General features: G+C 39.1%; 1 protein-coding gene across 2 annotated transcripts in view; it reads left to right on the forward strand.

Annotated features, from left to right (window-relative positions):
• The first annotated feature begins 1,891 nt into the window (after window positions 1-1,891).
• msra (methionine sulfoxide reductase A) overlaps window positions 1,892-25,780 on the forward strand; it is a 61,337-nt gene continuing 37,448 nt past the window's right edge. The window contains exons 1-3 of one of the 2 annotated variants that reach the window (XM_005948429.3): window positions 1,892-2,101; window positions 23,542-23,610; window positions 25,437-25,556. In XM_005948429.3, coding sequence (XP_005948491.1) covers window positions 1,966-2,101; window positions 23,542-23,610; window positions 25,437-25,556 — 325 coding nt within the window. In that variant the 5' untranslated portion in view covers window positions 1,892-1,965. Of the gene's footprint in view, window positions 2,102-6,806; window positions 7,365-23,541; window positions 23,611-25,436; window positions 25,557-25,780 lie in introns of those variants that run through there. The other variant, XM_005948428.3, reaches the window with a different exon arrangement.

The following is a 25,780-nucleotide window of genomic DNA, read 5'->3' on the forward strand; positions in this document are numbered from 1 at the left end:
ATGTTGTAATTTAACTGGCAGGAACAAACTGTCCCTGAATAGCTGAGAAAAACTTTACTGCCTCAGGTGCTTTGTGATTATAACATCGAACAAAAGCGTTCTACTGACTACTTTCTGACCCTCCTGAGTACACCACTGGGGTTTGTGTAGTTGTATATACTTTTGTAATAGTGTGAACACTTATGCTCACAAAACAGTGAGAAAAGTATTAAAATGCATAATTTGAGACAGAGCTTAATTCGTATTTGACAAATGTACAAATGAGATGCTGTTGTTTAAAGGGCAGTTAATGTTGACATAGTCTGTCTGCAAAAAGCTTTGGCGGGTTTAAAGAAGCCTTTACAGTCTATAACTAAAAACCCTGACTTATGACAGATTGCCTTTAGATATGAGACAGTGTCAGACATTAGTTTTGTAAAAGTCATTTTAAAGTCTTCTAGTCTACTGTAGACATAAATCTACATTATGAACAGCTTCAGGTAAATTTCAGGGTCATGGTATTTATGTAGATGTATTAAATAAGTCATATTTGATCATGTGTCTCTTAGTTTTCTAAACCATTTGTCCACCATGGTGATGAAGGGGACCTGAGGTCTATCCCATCTGTCCCACAAGAGGGGTACCTGCCATAGGGTGCTACTGCCCCTCACCTAAAAGTCTAGGGAGGACAAACCACAAGTCTTAGAATCAGCTTGCTGAATGAGCAACAAAGCATTTATTTAATTAATGTACAGTATTAAAGTTAGCTAGAAAAAATATACAGAACCAAACAGACATCAGGGTCTCCAAGGCAAAAACAACAGCAAAAAAATAAGTTTAGACACAACGTTAGAGATGCAAGGCTGAGACGTTTTGGAGACAAGGCATTGTGGATATATTTGCCAAAGGAAGTTGATTATGAAGCTTCCAGGAAGGAGGAAAACCACAGGGGAGATTGACGGATGTAGTGAAGGAGGACATGCAGAGAATTGGTGTGACAGAGGAGGAGGTAGGAACAGGGTGAGATGGACTGAGATGATCAGCTGTAGTGACTAAAGGAAACAGCTGAAAGAAGAAGAAAAAGATCTTTGAAACCCACGGGGAACTCAAACTCCAAACAGACTAAGTAACATTGCTTTTAATGGTGTGAAAGACAAATGTTTCTTTTGACAGTTTGGTGTTGATGAGTTCAAACTGACACAGAGGTTTAGGTAAAATGACAGATGGCCAGTTTAACTGAGTGGAATCAGTAAATAACAGCTAACAGCTCAGTGTGGAGGCTGTCTCAATGCATTTGTTTTTACTTAAGCCACTTATTGTATTATATTTGAACTTTTATTCAAAAAATCTCTGATTGTACCATTTTCTTTAAACTTGCTGAGCTATTTTTGTCATGTTGTGTTTATTTTTTCAGTGGTTCTTCTTTATTGAAGTTGTTTTGTTACACTTTTGTGGATTGGCTCCTGTGACAGAAGAATTCCCCAGCTTTATACATAAATCTCTCATATTAGTATTTAACAGCGACGGAGCACCAGTCATATAAAACTACAAACCAGCTCACATCTGAGAGACTACGACTGAACTCCATTCAAAATAATAGGAATTTTTATGTTAACTTAGCCACTGGTGAATATACAGCTCATCAGTGTTCACAGAAACAAGACGAAATGAAAAATAAACCCAGCAGGTGAATTCGTCTTTATTGTGGTCCCAGTTATTTACAAGAAAATACAAATAAAAACAATGAAAAACTTTTCTAGTTAACTTTCACTTTCTGCATCGTGTGTGGCAAAATGTGTACGTTGTCTTCAATGAGGAAATGCACTATGTTATGTTGTAAGTGTGCAATAAAACATTTTCAAAATGTGTTTTGTTTACAGTCATCATTGTGTAACGGGCGACACTTACAGTTACGCAAACCCATGTGTCTGTTAGGTAAGGCTAGCTAGTGCAGCAGCAGCAGGGTGTGAGAGGTGCTGAGGGTCAATGGTCTCTCCATCCAGGATCCTTTTCGTTTGGCGTCACTTTGTCAACATTCGGATGGGAGATATGGCCTCCAAAGCACAGATGCCGACCCCAGAGACAGCGTTGCCCGGCCGGACTGAGAGTATGAAAGTCTCTGGTAAGAGTGGACCCGGTTAGCTTCAGCAGGCTAGCTTAAGTTAGCCCTGTGATATAACTTTACTGCATATCCGCGTTATGTAGCGAAATGAAACGAGCTATTTGCTGGTTTGTTTAATGTTACAATGGTCTGTGGGTTACTTCCCAGGTGTTTCCATCCATTCACGAAGAAAGCAGCTTCAGTTATAAGAATGTAATTAAGTTAAACAATCGCAAATTTATCCGATGCGACACCTGCTACTACCCAGTTAAAGTATGCTTTTACTGCGCATGCGCGTCCCAGTCTCTTAACAGTGGTAGAGGAAAAAACGAATATCCGCAAATGTAGAGGTCTGTAAATAATTCACTTATTTAATACCAATGTATGAATGTAAACATATTCAGCCACAGGTTAAATTTCAGCACCTAATAAGGAAACTTAAATGCGGAAGTATTAGAAGTAAAATTTAAAAAAGGAAAAATATGTGTGAGAATTTAACCTTGTGATGGAAAAATCGAGATTTTCATGTAATTATGGGCAGAAATCACAAAAGATATCTTTATATTGCTTTATAACACTTTTAGTGTATGCGGGTAAACCATGCTTATGTGCAGAGTCATGCTTCATAGGCCCATTTTGAGCCAGGAAAAAAAAGCTTGATTTATTATTACATTGTGAAGTTATTGTTTGTAAAGTAAACAATATTTAACAGTTGCAGCTTGCTGTGCCTTTACCTGGTTAATGATTAGTTAAGCATTGGTAGATAAATCTAAAGATAGATCAGACCAATAGAAAGTGAATAAAATGGAAAAAGTGTCGTAATTTTACATATTGTAAATTTATCCTCCGATTGTTTATATTTTGCAAAGAATTAGATATTTGTTTTCTCTGAATTCTGAAAAAGTTAGAGCGGAAATGCCCCACAGATATGTGAAAGATTAAACGGGATCAAAAGTACAAAGTGATTTTTAATCTGACAAGGTCCAAAGATTATAAACCACTGCTTAAACTGATAACAGCTCCTCAAATTTTAAGTACAGTACATATAAAATATGATGCTTTATTAGTGACTAACCAAACATTGCATTCAGTTTGCAGCAAAACTGCATTCTGATAGTTGCAGCAGTAGATTTTTCCAGCAGTTAAACATTATGCAATATATTTGGTTTAAGTTTGAATCCATTGTGTTATAAAACTCACCCATCCATCAATTTTTCCAACCATTTGCCCAAATTCAGTGTTGTGGATGCATTTGCCTGTTTCAGCTGTCATTTTGCAAGAGCTGGGGTACAACTTAACTTGGATAACTTGTTAGCATCAGTATAATCAATTGAATTCTCAAAATATTTTCTGATATTTGCATGTTTAAAAATGATTAAGTTAGAAATGTTGGGAATCCCTTTGATAGTTACATATTGTTGGTGAAAATGAGATTTGAGTGATTTTGAATGTGCCGATGTTGTGCAGAGTATTTCAGAAATTGCTGATCTGCTGGGATTTTCCTACATAACCGCCTGCAGAGTTTACAGAGAATGGTCAGGAAATGGCCAAACTGGGTCAAGCTGATAGTAGAGCTGGGCGATAGAACGATAACGATATGTATCGCGATATAACTTTTACTCGATAGAGAAATTAAACTATCGCGATAGACCTCGCCGCTCTTGTCCTCTTAAAAAAAAAAAAAAAAAAGGTCAGCCAATCCAAATTAAGTAGCGCAGAGCCGAACCAATCACAGCCGCAGCGTCACGTCGCGTGACTTGTTACGTACAGCACAAGTGCCAAGCCGCACATGTGTATTTGTTTGGGAAGCAGCCAGCCACCGTACCGCCCGGGTAATGGAGGAAATGAGTGCGCCGACTAGAAAAATCAACCGAGCGTGACCGAAGGTTACCGAAGAGAAAACAGATGATGGTTCCAACGCCGGAGAGATTGTCGAACGGAAGAGCCAAAGAAGTTCTGTAGTGTGAAGGTATTTCGGCTATTTCAAGTCTGACAAAAAACAGAGTAGCGTGCACTGTAAATTGTGCCGAAAGCAAGTCTGGAAATACAATAAACTGGTGCATGCGTCACACTGTGCGCCACGTTATTGTTTCGGTGAAATGAATTTCTACAATACTGTTACTGTTAATTCTACTCTCTGCAGTGTTTAAATGCTTACATATACACACAGTTACTGTCCCTCCACACATTCGACTCGGTTCTGCTTCTATGCCCCAGCTTTGTTTACTTTTTCCCACCGAGGCTTCTAGACTTCTGATTGGCCAACATTTCTGCACGGTTAGGAATCTAGCGCCACCTGCTGCTTTGGCATGTTCATAGCAGCGTTTTCCTTCATTTCTGCCTTTATGTGTGGACGGGATTATTTTTTAAAACGAAAACGGAAAATCTCCGTTTTCAAAAATACCCGTGTACGTGTGGACGTAGCCTCAGTCTCTGACTGGAAGCGCTAATTCGTCATTCGGCTTTTGTCAGACTAAAGTAACTGTTAAAACTGCTTGAAAAGCTAAGCTATACAACAAGGAGAGATTGAGAATTTCCTTTTAGTTCTCAGTTTATTTGATATTGACAAAAGTTAGTCAGTTTTGTCTGTTCTTCTGTAAAACAAACTAAGATTTATTTTTAGAATTAATATTTTGTTTCTAAGTGGAATTGACAGTTTAGTCTGTTTCGTTTGTTCTATTTTGAAACTTAAACGCTTTAGCGGCTGCCTTTTGTGTAGTTTGCAATATTTGCCTTTATTTATCTGAAAAAGTCTCATGTTCCTTAAGTACATCTACCCTGTTGAACTTATTATGGGAAATAAATATTTAAATAAAAACAAGCTGCTGATTATTTCACATTTTACTTGTGAGCAACGGCACATTTAAATCTTACAAATATAGTTATTTGGCTTATATCGTGATAGATATCGTTATCGCCTGAAATGAAAAAAACATATCGTGATATGAAAAAATCTTATATCGCCCAGCTCTAGCTGATAGTAAGCCAAGAGTAAATCAAATAACTACTAGTTACATCAAAGATATGCAGAAGAATATTCCTGTCAGGAGTGTCCAACTCCAGGCCTCAAAGGCCAGTGTCCTGGAGGTTCAGCTGTGTTGGATCAAGGACGCATCTAAAACCTACAGGACACCGGTCCTTGGGGCCTGGAGTTGGACACCCCTGATCTATGTAAACACAAGATGTTGAACCTTGAAACACAAGCGCTACAGCAACAAGATGCTAAGGCTGCAGTTAGTACAAGCTCACCAAAGTTGGACAATAGAATATTGTAAAAACGTTGGCTTGTTTGATGAGTCTCCATTTCTGCTGCAAAATGCAGATGGTAGGGTCAGAAATTGTCGTAAACTATGTGAAAGCCTTGGTCCAGGCTGTTGACGGTGGTACTGTATGATAGCGTTGTGCATACTTTTGGCCCCTTAGTACCAATTAGCTGAGTATTGTAGCTGACTGTGTCCACACCTTTATGACCACAATGTACCATCTTCCGATGCTTGTTTCCAGAAGGATAACATGCTATGCCAATTCAATAGAACACCTTTGCGATGTGGTAGAAAAGGTTGTTCATATCATGGATGTCCTGTTGACAAATCTGCAGCAACAGTGTGATGCTGTGATGTCAATATGGACCAGAATCTCTGAGGAATTTTTCCAGCACCTTGCTGAATCTTTAACATGGCGAATTAAGGCAGTTCTGAAGGAAAAGGGGGTCAAACCTGCTACTAGCAAGGTTTATCTAAGAAAACGATTTAAATAATGTATGTAGTGTATGTAAAATTCAGGTATAATTTTATAGAATTACAGCAAAATTAGATATCATGTAACAGAATGTTACATGTTCATGTATATAAAAAAAGGTGCATTTTATGTCACAATTTCCTCCGAATAATGTTGTAGAATTTTAAAACGTTTTAATATTTCATACAATAAACCATAAGACAATAATGTTGCTCAACTATACTTTGAGGATATTAAGGGGAGATATATTCCGACTAAGCATCAGATAATATCAGCTTAAATTTTATACATATTAGCACTTGCTTTTAATATTCCATACATCTGTTTATTTAGTTCCCTCTTTACAAATATATTTGCCACTCCTGCTTGTAAATGGCTCAAAGAAAACTGTGCTTATACGTGTGTGTGTGTGTGTGTGTGTGTGTGTGTGTGTGTGTGTGTGTGTGTGTGTGTGTGTGTGTTTGTGAGATAGAGAGCTTTCTGTGAGCATAAACAGACCGACAGCAGCACTAAGCTGGCAGTCAGGGCACTTGGCACCAACCTGCCCCCTCTTCACTACAAGTGAGGGCACAGAGTCTTGGCACATGATGAATAGATCTGCACTGGCACTAAACAAAAGACCTGAGATACACATATACTCACACACACAGTCAGAGACACACGCGGTCACTTCCTTTTAGTGGTAAGTGTAAAGGTTGTTGGGCGACAACAGTTTTTCGGAATATTGAGTGAGTTTTGGTTTAAGGGTTGAAGAGAAAGAAAAAGATGCGGAATCAAATATTTGACTGATTATAAATGAGTTGAATATAAATTTTTGTTTTGTTTTTTGGAGTGTGTTTAATGTTTTGGTTAGGCTGGAGGGGGTTGGACTGGGGAAGGAGGATGTGGGAGTGGAGGGGTTAGCGGGGCGGGGGTCCACAGCGAAAGGACGATCAGGATGGAGGGTAGGATGGAAAGGTTCAGACGGAGTGGCAGACATGCTGGAGCATCGCCAAGGCTCCTCGGGAACACTGCCACAATCGAGAGAGAGCCGAAGAAAGAGCGAGGGAGCAGAGAGGAAAGGAAAAAGCCATGCCTGCAGTCGAGAGACTTGGCAGGACTTCCCTTCCTTTGTCTGTCTGGCTCAGAGATGCAGCGCCAGAGGAAATCAAGAAACGTCCAGGCATGGTGGTGGTGAAGGTGGTGGTGGTGGTGGATGGGGACAAGCTTTGCATCGGCTTCAAAAAGACGGGAGAGAAAAAGTATTTTCAACGGACTGAAGCGTCTTTGAGGTCAATGGAAATCAGAAACAAACAAGCCCTTTTCTCTATTTAAACGAAATTCCGCATTGGACCAATTGGACGCGATTAGGTTTTGGAGACAAAGTGTAGCGTGACTACAATGTGCAAAAGGTCGACCTGTGATTTTAATGCTAAAAAAGTAGTTTATAAAGCATTCGTATTTCTTGGAGCGCTAAACAGCATCTGTGAACTGGACAAGGCCGGATACTGGACTTCAGAGACTCTCATAGTAGCCAGAGGAAGGCCATCTGTGTGCAGCGCAAGAGGTTTGTGTATCAATGCTTTTTGGGCTTTGAAACTTCATAGACCAATAGTAATTGTTTGGGGGAAGAGGTTTCATGCTTAAGGGAGTAGACACAAAAAGAGCAGCCAGGTATGTGTTTGATGATCAAGCTTGAGGAAACAAAGCAGGCAAAACAGGGCCAGAAGCCTAAGAAAAAGACCAAAATACCCACCAAGATCTTTTGGTTGGCTTTTGCATGGTTAACAGTGAATCCAATCAGACGTTACACAGAACTATGTATTTACAATGTTAAGTAGGACTATAACTTTATTTTTAATCATTTTAACATGTCTGACCAGGTGTGCCTAGTAGTAGGATCAGAAATAATGGGTTCAAATAAGTACTTGAATACTTATGGGACTTTGTTCAAAACTGCAATAGTGATAAAAGTCATGGAAACCTTTTTTTTTTCAAGAATACTTTAAAAAGTCAAAAGTCAAAGATGTTTGCTTTATTATGATAGAGGACTAAGAAAAGTATCAAATTGTGACATTAGTCGAGCTGGAGCCTGGGACTGTTTGGAATGTTAGCTTAAACCTTGACTGAAATAATTTATAATGATTTTTAAGTTTTCAGAAATTTCCTTTGTCGTTTTTAACTAGTGGTTTGTTTCACCTAAACTCTCAGACTTTCTAAGGTTCAGCATAAAGGGTCAGAAAAAGTGATCGTTGCAGGTATTTTCTTTAGAAAGATGGGTCTCAGTTAATACAGTTACCAATTGCAGCTATTTAAATCTGCCTAGTTTTAGATGTATATAATAATGTAAAATCTGCACATTAATCTGCATTCATCTACATACAGACTTTGAAAGGTGTGGCCCTACAGGTGTATTTCGCATTTTTTCTTTCTCCCTTAGAAAGAATGGCACCATCTGTGTTTGATTTACAAATGACAAATTTGGCAATCCCCTCGCTCTTATTTTGAAAGTTTAACTGTTCCTAACTTGCTTACCCAGTGCTTCCCGCCACGCCATGTTTCATTTCCCATCAGTTGTTTTGCTGGCTTGCTAGCTCTTGGGGCAGTCCACAGAGACAGTCTCATCCTGCAGTGTTGGAAGTTCTCCAGTTTCACCATTTTGGACTTCAGCTAGCGTTCGTCATCCAGCTGCCCAGAACTGGTTCATTTATGTGCTGCTACACCGAGCTCACAGCTGCAGTCAATGACCGTGGAAGTAGAGTTCATCCACGGAAAACTTGCCTAAGAGGCAGCTTATTATGCTGATCAGTTATTCATTTGTCGCAATGCACTTGGCAAATAAAATACTTGCAAATAAATAAAACAGTTTAATAATTTATAATTTAAGAAATCCCAATGAAAGTGCTCATTTATCAGGAAGCTCAGTTAGCAGCCATACCTGTGCATGATCAACACAGACAGAAAAACAGGGAAATTCCATTCCCCATAAACTAACTGAATGATCTGGACCCATAGAAAATAAAGCCAACATGCCAGCACCTTAAATTAGAATTTTGACATTCTAAAGCAGAACATTGCAGCAATGTGACAACCAGAGATGACAGAAATTCAAGGGTATCCTGCGACTTTGAGTGACTATGGGTAGCATAACCACTTTTAACATTATGAAGGCAGGAATCTTAGATAAACTTTTCTAAACTTCCAGGTAAGGGATTTAAATGACTTCCAATGAGAGTGAAGGGTACCTGTGATTGACATGGCCCAGTGCCTGGAAAATCCACCAGCCATCAGTTTCAAAGTGATGTGCAACGAGCAAATTGCATCCAGCATGGACACAACTTTAGATTTAGAAAGGAGGATTATCCCAGATATGCTCATTGGGCTATAACTGAGAAATTATTAGGCTGATGAGCGAATGAGAGCTGTTGGGGATACTGTCCATAGAGGCCAGAGCTGTTGGCTCCGACTGAAACAAACAACTTGTCTACATATAATAGCAACATTTAACTGTAATTGTCATAGTAGCGTGCACATTTGTGAATATTTCCAAACTTTGACCACACGTATGATTTGAAATTCTTACACGCTGAACACAACATTTATGATAAACACCAAACAATTCTTAAACATACATACATACAAGTAGAAAGGTATATGTACCTTTCTACTATAAAGGTACATATACTTTCATATAAAACATGGAAAACATTGGAGTTTTGCCTGAAGCCAAGTTTTTGGAGCCTAGATCAATAAGATCCCTCAAAAAATTTATAAATCAAAAGGAAGCCTGTACAGTTTTTATGAAGGGGGAAAATTATTCATAGAGACCAAAACATTTTTGTACCAGTCTGTAAACATGCTTTTTAATGCTGTGAAGTTATGAAGCGTTTTAATGTGGGAGTTTTAGACAGGCCCATGAGGCCGTTTGAGGAACTGCACTGTTTGGCACTGCATTGGCTTTGTTTTTTCTTTACAGCTAGTGTCTAGAGGTTAATCAATCTAGTTGATATTTGCATTTATTTTAATTAACTTTTCCTCAACTTTTTCAGTTTATCCGCTCTTTATCTGCTCTACCTTCACTAGTAACCTTAGCCCTGCAATATGTTGTCCAAAAAGCGAATCCCTACTGGGATGTTCGTGTTTGGGGTCAGAAGTCTAGAGCTAAATATTTTTTAATGGTGTTATCTGGACATTACTACTCCTACCTGACTCATCTCAGATGTCTTAGCTCCGCTCTCGCCACCTACACACAGATGGAAAATAGTAACAAAAAGACTAATGAAGAATTTAATGTCAGATTAATGCAGATGTGTTCAGACACACAGCAGCTGGTGTGTCGATGTCTTTTAATTACCAGGTGTGCTTGTAGGTGTAAATAATTATTATTGCAACTTGCTATAATAATAACTCTGACAGCAAATGTTTCCAGGGATTTTTTTTGAGTGTGATGTAGATGTCTGATGTGATATTGTGCTAATGAGGCTTTGAATAGCAGATATCACGTTTGTAAATTTGTTTCTTCACACCACTCTCTGTAAGCAGAATGCAGCCCCTCATTTGACACAAGTTAGCGTTTGCTGGCATTGTGAGTACCTGTATTTATAGTTTAGTAATGTCTTTTGTCTTTTTTATCTTTAAAACAAAAGATAGTTGAAATGTTGTAAAAATGTATCGCTGTCAGTTTTTATTGCTCATTTGCTTGTTTATTGTTGTAGGATTTTAAAAAAAAGACTTTTACTGCCCTTTTATCCAGCCTATAATTTCATTATCTGTCATAAACAGGCCATTCTGCCTCTCGTCTCTTTAAGACCCACCCCCATAAAAGCCCATTTTCTTCTGATATGCCAAGTTATGGAAGACTACTGAGGAGTTTGCGAATAGTACTCCTGCGCTCTGTGGGAATGGTATATTTGTAGAATAGACACCCATCTTCGACTTTTAACCTAGAGTTATTATGTTGTTTTATTTGTGGTTTTCCCATCCCAGCATTTTTAAAAAAGGTTCCTTATTATTTAATTATTCTTTTAGTTTTTTAGCTGCACAACACTTTGGCTAACACCTGCTGTTGGTTTATGTGCTGATATAAAAACAAATCGATTCAATTTGATTCAACTTGACTCAACTTGATATTGTAACAGATGACCATATGTAGAAATCATGAGCTGATGTCAGCTTGCTGTGAGACTAGAACTCTGTTTAGCTTTGCACACTGTTAGTTATCCGGGATTTTTTTCATGTCATATGTTTTTGGCCTTACACTGATATAAGATGCAGATATAGATGTAGCTAAGAAGATGCCTCTTACAGTAACCATCTCCATTAAAATTTTGTTTGTGGATCACCACGGCAGCTTATGTTTACGAATAAATCTTCTTCTTTCGGCTGTTTATTCTGGGGTTGCCACAGCAGCACATCTGCCTCTGTCTCACCCTGTCCCTAGCATCCTCCTCCGTCACACCAACACACTGCACGTCTTCTTTCACTACATCAGTGAACCTCCCTCGAGGTCTTCCTCTTTTCTCCTGCCTGACAACTCCATGTTCAGCATCCTTGTCCAACGTATCCACTATCCCTCCTCTGCACATGTCCAAACCATCTCAGCCTTGCCTCTCTAACTTTGTCTCTAAACTGCTCAACCTGAGCTGTCCCTCATTCCCATCCTAGCCATCCCCAAAACATCCCCTTTTGTGCAGTAGACACACCAATCTTTTATCAGTAAATGAAGATATACTAAAGCTTTAACCCAGCCTGTACTTACAGTAGTGTAGGAATAGTTTTAGTATTAAATAAAATAACTTTTTATAAGATAAAATATGTATGCACTACATCATCAGCATCCATCCATCTTATTTTGTTTATCCAATTCAGGCTTGTGTCAGGCTATATCTGTATATCATAAATGTATTGATTTAAATCAAGCTTTTTTACATCTTGTAGTAAAAAGTATAATTTAAAGCCTACATGTTAAAGTATTATTGCTCTAACCAGCAGTCAAAATTCTCCAAAGCATGTACTTAAAGCATGTATGAATGCAAAGAACCATTACTATGACATAAAGATGTCTGGAAAACACTAAGCACTCCACCAGTGCAAAGTGCTTCAAGTTTCCCTGCACCATACACTGTCTCTAGACTAATGGCTCTGAGCGATCGATCGAGTCGAACCGTCAGGAAGGTGCACACGCGCATATATGAGCCCTGTGGAGGCTTATTAACCCACACCCCCGCTCTAACTACACTCATAGCTGTCAATCCACTGATTCAGAGGCTAGAAGAAGAAGAAGATTAGTGCAAAACAGAAAACAGACCTTCAGGTGTAGAAATTGTTTTGCTGGGGCTGATTGAGTTGTGTGTTTGGCATACACCACATACATTTAATTTTGTGCAATTAACAGCATTAAACTCTTTTTTTTTTACAATTACGTTACCACTTTTGATCCATATATGTAAAGATGGACATGCTTGTTTTGTCCTACAGTGACAGATGTGAAGTTTTAACTGTTTTTGAACCTCGAATAGAGAAACTTCCGATGACCATTTCTAGTTTATGGTGTTGCAATTAAAGAAAAAAATTTATGCAAATTAACTTAATTGAACTGAATAACTGTCACATTATAAACCATAAACATTTATGGTGACCACTTTAACAGAAACCCTGCACTTATTCAAATAATGAGGCTATTATGGCATTAATCAAACATTTCTAACCAAACGTTATTTTAACGCAGTCACTCAGACTTTGGAAAAAGTGATGGATTTATAAGACATCATTTTCATTTAGTGGATGCCGTTTAATTTTAAATACAAATCAACTAAAAAAACGAACAACTTAATAAATCTGAACTGAGCCAAACCTGCCACAGTCCAGTGGAGAGTCAGTGCCGACCTTTTTGGAGCAGTAAAAGAAAAGAAAAAAAAGAATGTGCTGAAAGGTGAAATGAAGGAATCATTGCAAATCAAAATGCAGCATAATAATTATTTTTTCCCTCCATTATCTTGTTTTAATAAAGAAGGCAAATTAGTAATTGAAATGAGAATTAAATTAATTGCCGAGCCCCGTTAAATGTTGGTTAAAACCTGAATATTTATTAATGGTAATAAAATAACTAAAGTAATAAATGAAACATTGGTTAATAAAGGAAAGCAGCATTTTAAGCACCTGAAATAAAAGAAAAATACAACAAAGAAAGTGTCAGAATTTGGATTGCTGTACTTTTGATATCGATACATCAGATCAGCTTGTGATATTTTTAATTTGCACATCAGGTTTGAAAATTTGCTCCATACGAAGCTTGATTTGTAATTTTTCAAGCGAAACATTTGCTTTATTGCTGGTTCTCTTGGGTTTGGGGGAATTGAGAACTCGTCCAGACAAAATGAACAAAAAGCTGATAGCAGTGTTAAACTTCAGAAGGGAAACTTGTAACCAAAATCCCAAAAATGGGGCACCAGTAGCAGAAGTAACCAGGAGAAAAGAGAACATAATCAGATGGCTTTACACAGGATGCAGGGAAAACACTGTGATTCCTTTACCTTCACCTATTCCTTTGCCTTTACCTCGTACATCAGTACGAGGTAAAGGCAAACAAACACAAATAAAATTAAGAATTGTGGAGCAGGTAATCCCGACTGAATGAAATAACAGGAAGTGAAACTAGAGCGAGGCCCAGAAAAACAAGACAGGAAGTCACGTAGAGAAAAAACTAAACTGATGCATGAAGATCAACACTAATAAAGACGACAGACATGGGAGAGCACATGCGGATAAACAAGCAGACACACAGAGAAGACAGAGAGAGGCAAGACACTTAGGAACCCAGAAAATGAGAACATTAGAAAGAGAAGAATGAGTAACAAATCAAAACAGGAACCCAAAACTCAATAAACACAACACTGTAACCTGGGACCGTGACAAATTCAATGCCTACATAATCTTCTGGGGAAACTCTACCCTCTAAAATGTAATATTTCCCCATTATACACAGGGGACTCCAACAACCTTGTGTTAAAAATAAGTGAGTGTACAGGTTCCTTGTCATGTCCAGTATGTCTGCGAGCCGCAGAACAATAACGGTAACGCTGATGCTTGTAATGATGGGCGGTAATAAAAAATGATGACGGCAATCAGAGCAGCTGATTGAGGGGCTCGGATAGATTGGGAGAGAGAAATCCTTTAGCAGGGAGAAATAAATGGAAAGAGAGATATGGGCGAAGGAGGGAGAGGTAAAGAGAGGATGCAAGGAAGGGGGAGCAGGAGGAAGATGAAGAAACCAGGCAATCAGAGGAGGCGAGGGTGGGGGGAGGTTACTTTGTAGATTTAATTGCAGTGCAGTAGAAGCAATCTTTTCACTGTGTGTGTGTGTGTGTGTGTGTGTGTGTGTGTGTGTGTGTGTGTGTGTGTGTGTGTGTGTGTGGACTCCAATCTCCCCAAGCTAGACATTAGCTGCAGTGCTTCATTTATCACTGTCAAGTCGGGAGCTCCAGGGGGGAGGAGGCGGGGTTCTTCATGGAGATGGGCGATACCAATTTTTTTTCAATTTGATACGTTATCAATATTTCTAGCTACAATTTTACTGATATAGATACTAATCATTTCTTAAACAGCAGCATTTTTAAAGAGAAAAGTAATTTTGGAGGAAATACAAAAAAGAAGACCACATGACAAATGCTAATAACTGCAGTAATTGGAAGTTTCTACCATGACATTTTGCATAGACACTCTTCAAACAGGTTAAAATGGAAGAAGACATACTTTAGTGATCTTTAGACTTTTTCTGTAGAACCACAAACATATGTGGGAATTTTTGTACATATAGTAATGTCTAAAGTGTTGAATTACCCCTAATTTCTTTATATTTTGCGCAGAAAATCAGACATTGATGCAGATATTCATTGAAACATCTGTCCACTTGTGTAATTTGGCACACATCAGCCTTTTCTTCCTTTCCTTAAGAATGGCTTCTTAACAGCCACCCCTCCATGGAGGCCATTTCTGATGAGGCTTCACGAACAGTAGATGGATCCTGTGAAGGCCATGTCTCGTCACATTATTTTGAGATACCATTCATCTGCCGTAGGAGGTAGATTTATTAAATTTAATGGAGTTAGAAGTTAGCAGGAAGTTAGTTTCGCTAGTTACCTAAGCATGATATAGCATGTTCTGACTGAGTGATTTGTGATAAAATTAAAACATACAGCTCTGCCACCACTTCCAACATAAATGAAGACAGAAAACCAAACATCAGTGACTTTTGTACTTTTGCAGGGTTACTGAAGTTGGGCAAGCTCAGGGGTCAGCAACCTTTAAGACCCAAAGAGCCATTTGGACCCGGTTTCCACGCAAAAGAAAACACCGGGAGCCGCAAATACATTTTGACATCTAAAATGAAGATAACACTGTAATTATTGTTTTTTATCTTTATGCTTTTTGTGAACAACTAAGGTGTGTTGCTTATGAAACCCATGAAGTGCTACAGAGAAAATTATATTTTATTTATGTAATGAACACATTTTGAACGAAATATAACAAAAGGAAAGACACCCAGCTGAACTAAAATGATCCATGTAGCAAACAACAACTGTTGTGAGCCGCCACCCTTATATCGCCTTTGGGCTTTTGGAGCCTTGGCCTGGCTTTTAAAAAATAATTGGAAAAAAAGCACTATGCTGCTAAAAAAAAGAAAGATAGATATTTGCAAAATTCTGCCTAAATATGTATTTTACCTGACCAGACCTGGCGTGGTCTGCAGCGCCGCTGCAGGGGAGGCGGACGCACCTGAGCTGCACCCGCAATCACGGCTCGCCGCCTTAACGTCTGTGCTCTCTATGCTGTTGGCGTGTGTCGGGCTGTGAGCTGCAAAGCTACAGCCGGCTGTATGCGTACAGCAACCGTGTGTGAAAAGCTTGTTCATGCAAACAGCGTCGGGTCTGCCGTGATATGTTTACAATGGGACTTCTGCTCCTGAACCTCTGCGCACAGCGTCTGCAAATCAGGGCTGTACGAAGTCACTTTCATCTTTACCCAGGACTGTAAGCTGTCATCTGTGAGGCGTGAGCGGTGTTTGTTTTTAACATAGCTCACGGTGGAAAATAGCTGCTGACATAATGTGGATCCGAAGATCCATAATTGGCCTACCTGGGGTTGAAAGTCTCGATAAATGCACAGCGTATCGGAGGGTACACCGGCTTCTGCGAGTGTGACGCTTATTTTGAGTGAAAAAAATAATAGAATATAATTTTATTTTTATATTTCAATATCACAACAATCTTCCAATTTAGAACTACAAGTTAAAAAGAACTAACATAAATAAAATACACTTCAGCTAAATACTGCGGAGCCGCAGTATAAGGACTAAAGAGCCGCATGGGGCTCCGGAGCCGCAGGTTGCCGACCTCTGGGCAATATAATGATGTGCTACGTATACATAAACACAGTAAAGCTGGAGAATGAATACTAACTTTTTTCCACTCGATAAAAGTTAACGTGATTCCCAGTGGTTAGGAACAATTGCAGTCGCATGGCAGGATGCTGAAAACGGACCAAAACTTCAGTCAGGAGAACAACTGAGATAATCCATCCACAATACGAGGTTAGTCATTAATATACTGCAACAACATGGGAATAGAGCAGCTGCCAGAGAATTCAACATTAATGAATCAATGGTACCGAAGTGGAGGAAGCAAGAAAAATGAGTTGAGTAAAGTGTGACTTATCTGACTGTTTTGTTTTGCTTATGCGCCATATGTATGAAAACAGACCTGTTCATCGACAGTGCGCCTTATAATCCAGGGCGCCTTATCGTCCGAAAAATACGGTAGATAGGCACACATAGGAAACTCAAATTAATTGTCAGATGATTACATGCTCCATGGCAAAGGTCCAGTTGATGCACTTGGATTAGCAGAGGTGAGGCCCAGCAGATGCTGATTGGCTCCAGCTGCCTGCATCTGCATACCTGTTAGTTAGAGTAGCCACGCCCCTAACTCTACCATTCACATGGACGAGTTCTAAAAGAACATTCGGTTGCTATGAAGAGTAAAACTACCCTTATAAACCAAAACTATTTTGTATCAGGCTGTAAACATGTTTGTTTTTCCTGTTAATTTGGACATTTTAACATGTGATTTGGGATTGATTCTCTGTTGGAGCCAGCCTCAAGTGGCCATTAGAGTTTTTGGCACTTTACTGTTTACTGACTGCTTTCCGCTTGTTTAACCATTAATGGCAACTACTAAAATTGAGAACTGTGCTGTGTTACCCACACTGTGATTTTGGCATAGCTCTTTTAACCAGCTCAACTCATGCTCCACCTTTCCATCCCAGGATCCCTCAGTAAGATCCTGAGAGAATTCAACTTCTCAGCTTTAGGCAGCATCGAGTCAAGAATCTTCTTGAACTATTTTACCTCCACGTCTGTATCTCATAGATCAGAAGTTTTTTTTTCCCTTTGTTATTTGCTACTAGTCTTAAGTCTGGGAAGTTTGACTGGATGTTTCTCACAGATTTGAGTGGTTGATTGGAAAAAGTTTGCACCCAACAAACATCTGACAAGTTTGTTGGGTGTTATTTTGCGTCTTAATTTTTCCCGTGCTTTCAATTAATACAAGGAAAGTTTTAATCCTTTCAGTTTACATGGAGTTTGCTCTTCCTGCAAGCATAATGGTTTTTATTGTGCTGCTGATGAACAGTGAAAGAAAACCAAGTAAAGGAAAAAGGGAGATGAAATAGCTACAAAATATAAGACAATGACGCAAGAGCCTGACTCAGCACTTTGTCAGCTCTGTGTGCAGGGTGACGTAAGAGATTTTCTGCTCTCGTTTATCTCGGATCGGCAGAAATTTATTGAAAGTCACATCATTTTCTACAGAATAGGCTGATGGAAATCATGCAGATTCATAGGATTGAGGTGACTATCTTTTAATGACGCAGTATAGCCTCATTACACAACAATAAATTCAGTGCTGATCGGTTTATTTAACTCTTTTCTTTCTTATTTTATCAGTTTCTCTTTTGTTATCTGTGGCTGCACTACAGAAAATTAAAAAGCGATGAAGGGCGTGATGAAAGGCCATAGAGATAAACTGGAATGTACTGAGTGCTGATTGGCTGATTCTGGCTGCCTTCACTCACACACACACACGTAGGCCTGAGCTGAAATAGAGCAGCACTAATGGAGAGTGTGAACGTGTGTGCCACAGATGTCACCATGGATAAACGCCTGTCCTGAGATCAGGCTTATTATTGTGACAGGATTTAGGGAGCGGGAGAAGAGACCGGGAGGCAGGCTGGTTAGTCACACACACACACACACACACACACACACACACACACACACACACACACACACAAAACCTAAAATGAAGTGGGTCTCTGATGTGAAGGGCCCTGAAGTGCTTTCTAACCTCTTTCGCTGCTCTTTACCACTAAATAAAAGAAAATTAGTGCAAACAGTCAGAAACTGTCTTGAATAAACACAGAAACAAGATGCGGAGCAGAAACAATCTGCAGTCTGTTTTGTCTTCTTTAAATCAGCGCGCAAAGTCAGGCAAGCATGAGAATGAAAATAGTCTGTGTGTTTTTAGTCCCATAATATGTCTGCTACTGCTTGTTGCTTGACTTTTTAAATGCAATACATGAACACATATTGGGCACCACAGCATTGATGAGCTCTTCCTTGGTGCACGCACCTGTGATTATACACACCAGTATACTGATTCCAGTAACAGTATGAAAATTGCCATTGTGAGGTCACCCACTAGTTTTTGAAGTCTCGTTTTGAAGCCATCACTGTCCTGGTGTTATGAAACTGAATGTGACAAGCGGTCAGACTGGTCAGTCAGAAGTGGTTAGCCAATGAACATATCTGGGATAATCCTCCTTTCTGATACTTAAATTGAGAAAAAATTAAAATAAATTCAGTGTTTCAGTATGAAATTACTGACTGTGACCATAAACTCAGCAGGAAAGTCTTTGCTGAGGTCAGTCTGTAGACTTCCATAGGACCATACGTTTTCTTGCCCTCTGATAGCCATTGCAAATAATGCACGCTTAAGGCAGTTTCTTATTAGTTTTCTTTTTCAGTCCCGACAGATACGCCCAGGGTGCGATTGGCTGGGGGAAACAGAGTTTCAGGGAAACAGGTCCCTTGCCTTAGTTTTTAGCACTTCATCTCTAAACAGTCTACAGCACAAACAACAATTAAATCAGAAAGCATGTTTCACTTTGAGTGTCCCCGCAGTCCTGTAAGTTTAGAAAGGAAATTGTTGGGGGGGGCGATCCAGATTTCATTCCTTTTCATTTGTTTTTCACGCTGTTGCATTCTGAGATGATTTCATATTAAACCTGGAATTGAAATGACATGGCTGGCACTAAGTAGAAGAGGAATTTAATTCTGGCATGTCAAATGATTTGTATTATTGTGTGGGACTGGGAATATTATACACATTAATATCTTAAACATAAATTGCGATATTATAAATGCTGTGGTAAAGCTCTAAACTCACAAGATCACAAAGGTTACATTGAAAGAAATAATAAATATTTTTAAAGGCTGCAGAGCAGGTATTGTAGTGTAAACTATGGTTCCTGAATTATTTTAATTAAAAACAATAGACTAACTGATGTAGTTACTCTATTGGTACTTTATATTTCTAAAGATTCTACATATATAAAGTGGGTGTAGCCACTGTAACCTCATTTTGAAGCCTCTGTGTTTTGACTGCTATCATATTAGTTTTTTGAGCCAGATATTAACATATTTGGATGAGACAATGGATTGGTAATTTATCAGCTAACAACAGCCGTCGTTCTTAGCTGACTAATCTGAATAGATACACAGACACACATCTGCTAATTAGTGTTTGGTAACAATGCTGCAACTTCACCCATGAGAACTAAAGCACAAACTTCTTGGATGGTCGGTACCAGTGGATTTGAAACTAGGAGACAGGTCCCATTTGTGGCTTGGATCTACTGCAAGTGGGGCAAAGATGAAGAGAGGAAAAAAGTGAAGTCAATCTGAGTTGAATGGATATATTTTTGGCATTAAAAAACAGGAATTTGTTGACGAACTTGGTGGCAACTTGGCTCTATTTTTATTGGTAAGGATTGATGGAAATTGTAGGGTGTGGGGCTTTGTTTCAGGTTCTGAAGTGCAGCATGCAGAAGCAGGAAAGCAAACCAGTGAGCATAATTTCAAAAATACTTTGAAGTGTGCGCAGTTACTGTATCTGGGTGTCATTTGAACTAAAACATGAACTTTGTGAGCATTAAAAATCAGCCCTGCCTGGGAAATGTGTGGAAAAAAGCAGCTTAAATAGCAGTGTGCAATTGATTTGTCACTGCAGAATACATTTTTTAAAATGAGCAGAATTGCTGCACCGATTTTGTGAAAACTCAAGTCAGTCCTTTTGCAGAGCTCAGGCCAAACAACAAATATTGTGCAGTGAAATTATAAAAGCTGTAGTGCAATTTTATAATAAATCACGAATTTTTTTTCTATCTCATCTGAGTTTAAATATATCCTGCAAACTTATTGGTACGAATTATTATCTGCTCTTGTTCAAATCTTTCAAGAAACAAATTGGCTGGTGCATGTGTGGTTGTGTGTGCGTGTGGTTGTGTGTGCGCGCGCGTGTGTGTGTGCGTGTGTGTTTGCAACAGCTGTTACTAAGAAAGGTGTTTACATTTCAGAGCTTTGTTTTTTCTTTATATTTCTTTTTTATAATAAGCTAAAACTGCTGACACGCACACACGCACACACACACACACACACACACACACACACACACACACACACACACACACACACACAGTGAGCTTTTACTCTCATTAGTATTCTGTCTGAATTTATTGTCTTTCCCACTGACATTTACATTTAAATTGTTTATCTTTCAGTGTCTTGGTGTGTGTGTGTGTCTGTCTGTGTGTGTGTATGCGTGTGCGATACACACACACACGCGCATGTATCTGTGTGTGCTTGTGTGTAGCCAGTAATGAACATGCCTTTGCTGGTCCCTGAAGGCAGCCATTACTAACACTCTCTCTCACACACACACACACACACACACACACACACACACACACACACACACAGGATAATGTGGGAGGAGGAGGAAAGGGGATGCTGAATGTGTACCAGTATTAAGGTGCAGGATCTTAGATTTCCATTTGAAACCACAGGGATTTGCAGGTTGTTGAAGGTTGATGCTTTTTGGATTAAAGCTTCATTTGTGATGATTTTTATGACTTTCAACTCCCTTGGTTTTGTGCCAAAAATCATTCCGTTACCAGCGTTTATTCTAGAGTTTAAATCCAGTTTTCCGGTGTCTGGAAACTGGGGCATCTCAGATGAAAAATCTCTCAGCATCTGTCCAATTAAGACAGAAGAAGGCACCCAGTATCAGCACACTGGATTACACTGTGGATTAGCCAACAGACAACGTTTGGGTTCCTGCAGGGCAAAATGCTGTATATTTAGGGTTTTTCCTTCACAATGGGAATTTACACATCTTCCAAAAAGGTTTTAGTGAGAGCCAAAGGGAAATTATTTTTTAAGCAGTTTTGATAATCGGGCTTTTATTAAGTCAGGCATCCATCATCCATCATCATCATCCATTTTTCCAATAATGACAAAAAATATACAGATATTAGTGAAGATAATATAATACAGTCTTGCTGCCTTCACTGTAGTGTAATATAATTTTGTAGACACACCCAAAGAGCCATTCTGAGCCATCCTGATATCCATCTATCCATTTATTCATTTTCTGCTCCTCATCTGGATTAGGGGTGGTGAAGGTTGAAGTCAACGCAGACATGCCCAGTCCTCCCTCTCCCCAGATACCACCTTCAGGTCTTCTGTGAGGAAAATGAGGCGGTGCCAGGTCAGCTGAGTGTCCTGGGCTCGCCTTCCAGTTGTTCATGTCTGAAACACCTCACCAAGGCGGCATCATATTCAGAAGCCTGAACCACCTCTAATAATTACCGTAGCAGTTCTACTCTGAGCCCTTCCCAACTGACTGTGCGCCTCACCCTTTCTGAGCCGAGGCACCCTTCAGAGAAAGCTCATTTTCACCACTCGCATCTGCAGGCTGATGCTTGCAGTCATTACCCACAGCTTGTGGCTATAGCAGAGGATAGAAATGTGGATATATGCAAGAAAATCTATAAGATTGCTTGACTATATATATATTATAGTCAACCATTCAAATTTAGAAAATTCTTTCTTTTGTCAATATTCTAAGGTTGGTAATTAAATCGGATCAATTTGGATTTGATTTGTGAAATACATAGAAAATATCCAAAAAAATAGTTTATTCACTTTATTCTTTATTATTCACTTTACATCATATTTAAACATTTGAACAAATAATTATGTCACTGTACACACAGCAGCTTTTTCAGCTTGTATCAATTACAAATTTTGTGCACAGTTGGACATTAGGAACAACAGGAATATTGTGCAATGGGATACTAATCGAACAGTAGGATTGTAAAGGGAGTAAAGGCAAGGAGGTGCAGTCATTTCCAAACTCCCAGTCAGGGCAGGAAATGGCTGCAGCTCCAAACCTTCCTCCCCCAGAATCCAGAGGAAGATGAGAAAGTGTCTGAAGATTTTTGTTGGGCTGACACAGGATGAAAAGCTGCTCATGTAATCAGACAAACAAGGACGACTCATTCGCTCAGACTGTGATAAAGTGTGTCTTTTTGTGTTTGTACAAAATGGAAAAAAAAAAAATCTGAGAACACCAAGTGCAAAATGTAAAAACTGATAATCAAAAATCATTTTCTGATGTGTGTGCGCACGCATTGCTGATTGGTTGGCAGTCCATCTGGCTGCTTTTGTCTATAGGCATGCTGCCCCTCATGTCAATTATGCGATCACGCGTGAAGACTGTGTGTGTGTGTGTGTGTGTGTGTGTGTGTGTGTGTGTGTGTGTGTGTGTGTGTGTGTGTGTGCATGTATGTTTGCGTGTTTTTGTGAAAACGGGGGAGGGTGTGAGAAGGGGGGATCCAGATGTTACGTTTATTCTCATTCTCCTCCATCATCACATTTAATTTAATCCATTTCCCTCCCCCACAGCATTGTACAGCAAGCCATCTGTACACACACACACACACACACACACACACACACACACATGCAGCCTCCAGCATGCTAATGCTAATGTGTGTTAGCCCAGCCAGGTGGCTGGGTGGCCTCAAATGGGTCCTTGTGCACCTCTGGCTCTGTGCTGATTGGAGTGAATGCAGCTGCTATGAAATTATGTAGATCTGTTCGCCACTGTCTAAGTGGGTCACTCAGTGTGTGTGTGTGTGTGTGTGTGTGTACTACATCTTGTGTATTTTGGTGGTGCAGTCTTGTTAAAAGCATGTTTTTTATTGAAATTGTGCTGTACGTTTGGAAAGAAATTCCCTGATGATAGCTGGCTACAATAAAAACTGTTTAACAGCTATTTTAAAATGATACTGGCATGAATATTAATTACATTTACAGATAAAGTCTGATTTGGCATACGCAGAGTGGTCTTTGCTCCTATACTGGATTCGGGAAGACATTAACATGTTGGGAAACATGTACCAGTGGTGCAAATCTAATGAATAAATCCTCTCAGTGTCTGTAAACAATGACCACACTGCAGATAACAACATAACTGAAGCAGAGAATAGAGCCGGTCTTCAGCTGTTTGGCTCTTATCTTTTAATTCTCATACCTTCTCTTTCTTTGTCATTTGCTCCTGCAGAAAAACATGATGTGAATGGAAACAGGACTGTTCCACCTTTTCCAGAGGGAACAGAGATGGCCATGTTTGGTAAGTGTCTCCAAACACATACAAGGAAATTGATGCAGTTTAGCTTAAATGCTGATATGACCTAAAACCTGCATTGCAGCTTATTGTAATTGTAATTTCAGTGATTTCAATTTCAATCTTTCCTGCCTTGTTAACTTCAGTATTTCTTGTACATGCACAAGCCACAAAAAGGGGAAAATATAGTCATGTACACATACAAACAGAAAGTGGAGGGCTTCCTATTGATGGTCACGTTGACTCACATGAACTTAAGCATAAATGAAGCATTAGCTACCTACTTCTTCTCTACATGTAATATTAGACTAGTCACCCAATGTAATGCTGAAAATTAATTGAAAACATGCTGAAAAATAAACTCCAGTTATGAACCAGGCTTGCTTTTAAAACTCACAGCCATAGGCTTGTATGTTACGCCCAGATTTTTGCATTTTTAATCTGAATATATTTCATCACGGGGTTAGTTGCTGCATCCTTACCATTCCTGGATATATCTGTGAAATTTAAGTTAGCTATATAACACCAGATTCAATTTTTGTAGTTATTCTTTTTGCACTGCTGTTTTTAGACCTATAGCTGCAAACACTCTGCTTCTCTTCTCTTATAATTTGTGTAATTCACCTTCCAGAATAAGACAAAACATATATAAGGTTAGCCTACAAAATTAGCATTGCAAATAAAAATAAAACACATGCATACATATATAAATTATACTGTTTCATGTTGCTAGTACCAGATTTGCTTCATTGCACAGATTCAACAAGGAGCTGGAAGTTTTCCTCATTTGATCCATATTGACACGAACACGTTACACAATTTCTGTAGATTTGTTGGCCACAAATCCATGATGATGGTTCCACCAGATCCTACTGGATTATTGTACTTACCGTTCCCTTCGATCAGCTCAAAGCAATCTGACTATTCTCCTCTGATCTCTGGCATCAAGAAGATATTTTTATCTAGAGAACTGGACGGATATTTTCTAGGTATTCTCCTATTTTCAGCTCATTCTCTGTAAACCCTGGAGATGGTTGTGGGGTAAAATCCTAGTTGCAATTTTTGAAATACTAAGGCACATACAATCATGCCGTATTCAAAGTTACTTGAATGTGTCTTTCTTTCCACATTCAGAAAAAGCTGTTTTTCACCCCTCACTTTTGTCCGTTTCTACACAGTGGATGTCTCTTCCATAGTGAGACGTCTTATCATGCTAATCTGAAAACTGGAGTTATGCAAGTAAAATAAAGTTTGTAGTTTTTAGCTGTGGATATAAGACTCTGTAAATATGGGTTTACTATAAAAGTCTGAGAACCGGGGTTATGCATGTAACCTGCAGTTTATTTCGGATTTCTGTATTTCTTTTTGTTTGTGTTCATCATCCACAGTTTGGTCTAAAGCACGCAAACAGTTCCTATCAAATCCACGTCATGAGATTTATGATTTTCTATTGACTACACTAAATGGATCTCCAACCGTATTACATGACACATGAAAAAACAATTAAAAGAAACAAATGTAGAAAGAAGAAAATAAGTAATTTACCATCCACCGTACAAACTCGACTCCCAGTCAAACGGCATCTCATTTTCTGTATTTGTCTGCCTTTATTCTTCATGTAAATGCTCACATCAAAGTCAAACATCTGAATCTTTGTGAGTTTTCTCTGCCAACAGAAGGTAATGAGGGACTCAAGTCAGTAAATACTCCCACAGATGTGATGCATGGTGTGACCTGGTCTTTACTGTCTTGTTAAATTGGATTGGTTGTTAAAGACTGCTGTTATTTGTTTTATTTGTTTTATTTATTTATTTATTTTTTTCCCCTCGAAGGTATGGGCTGCTTCTGGGGTGCAGAGAGGAAGTTTTGGAGGCAAAAAGGAGTTTATTCTACCCAAGTGGGCTATTCTGGGGGTTACACATCTAACCCCACCTACAAGGAAGTTTGCACAGGTACCCTCTGCTTACCAACACACACATAATCATGTGCTTTCTACTGTGACTCAATAAATTGTGGAAAACAAGACACACATAAACAGAAGAGTGAATCATTTCCCACAGGCCCTATTATACTGGGGCATGGATAAGGCTGCTATTCATGCCTGACCACTCTGAGGAGGAGCTGTGTGTGTGTGTGTGTGTGTGTGTGTGTGTGTGTGTGTGTGTGTGTGTGTGTG

The sequence above is a fragment of the Haplochromis burtoni genome, unplaced genomic scaffold (genome assembly GCF_018398535.1).
Source record: "Haplochromis burtoni strain Fernald_Lab_line unplaced genomic scaffold, NCSU_Asbu1 Contig_93, whole genome shotgun sequence".
Lineage (NCBI taxonomy): Eukaryota > Metazoa > Chordata > Actinopteri > Cichliformes > Cichlidae > Haplochromis > Haplochromis burtoni.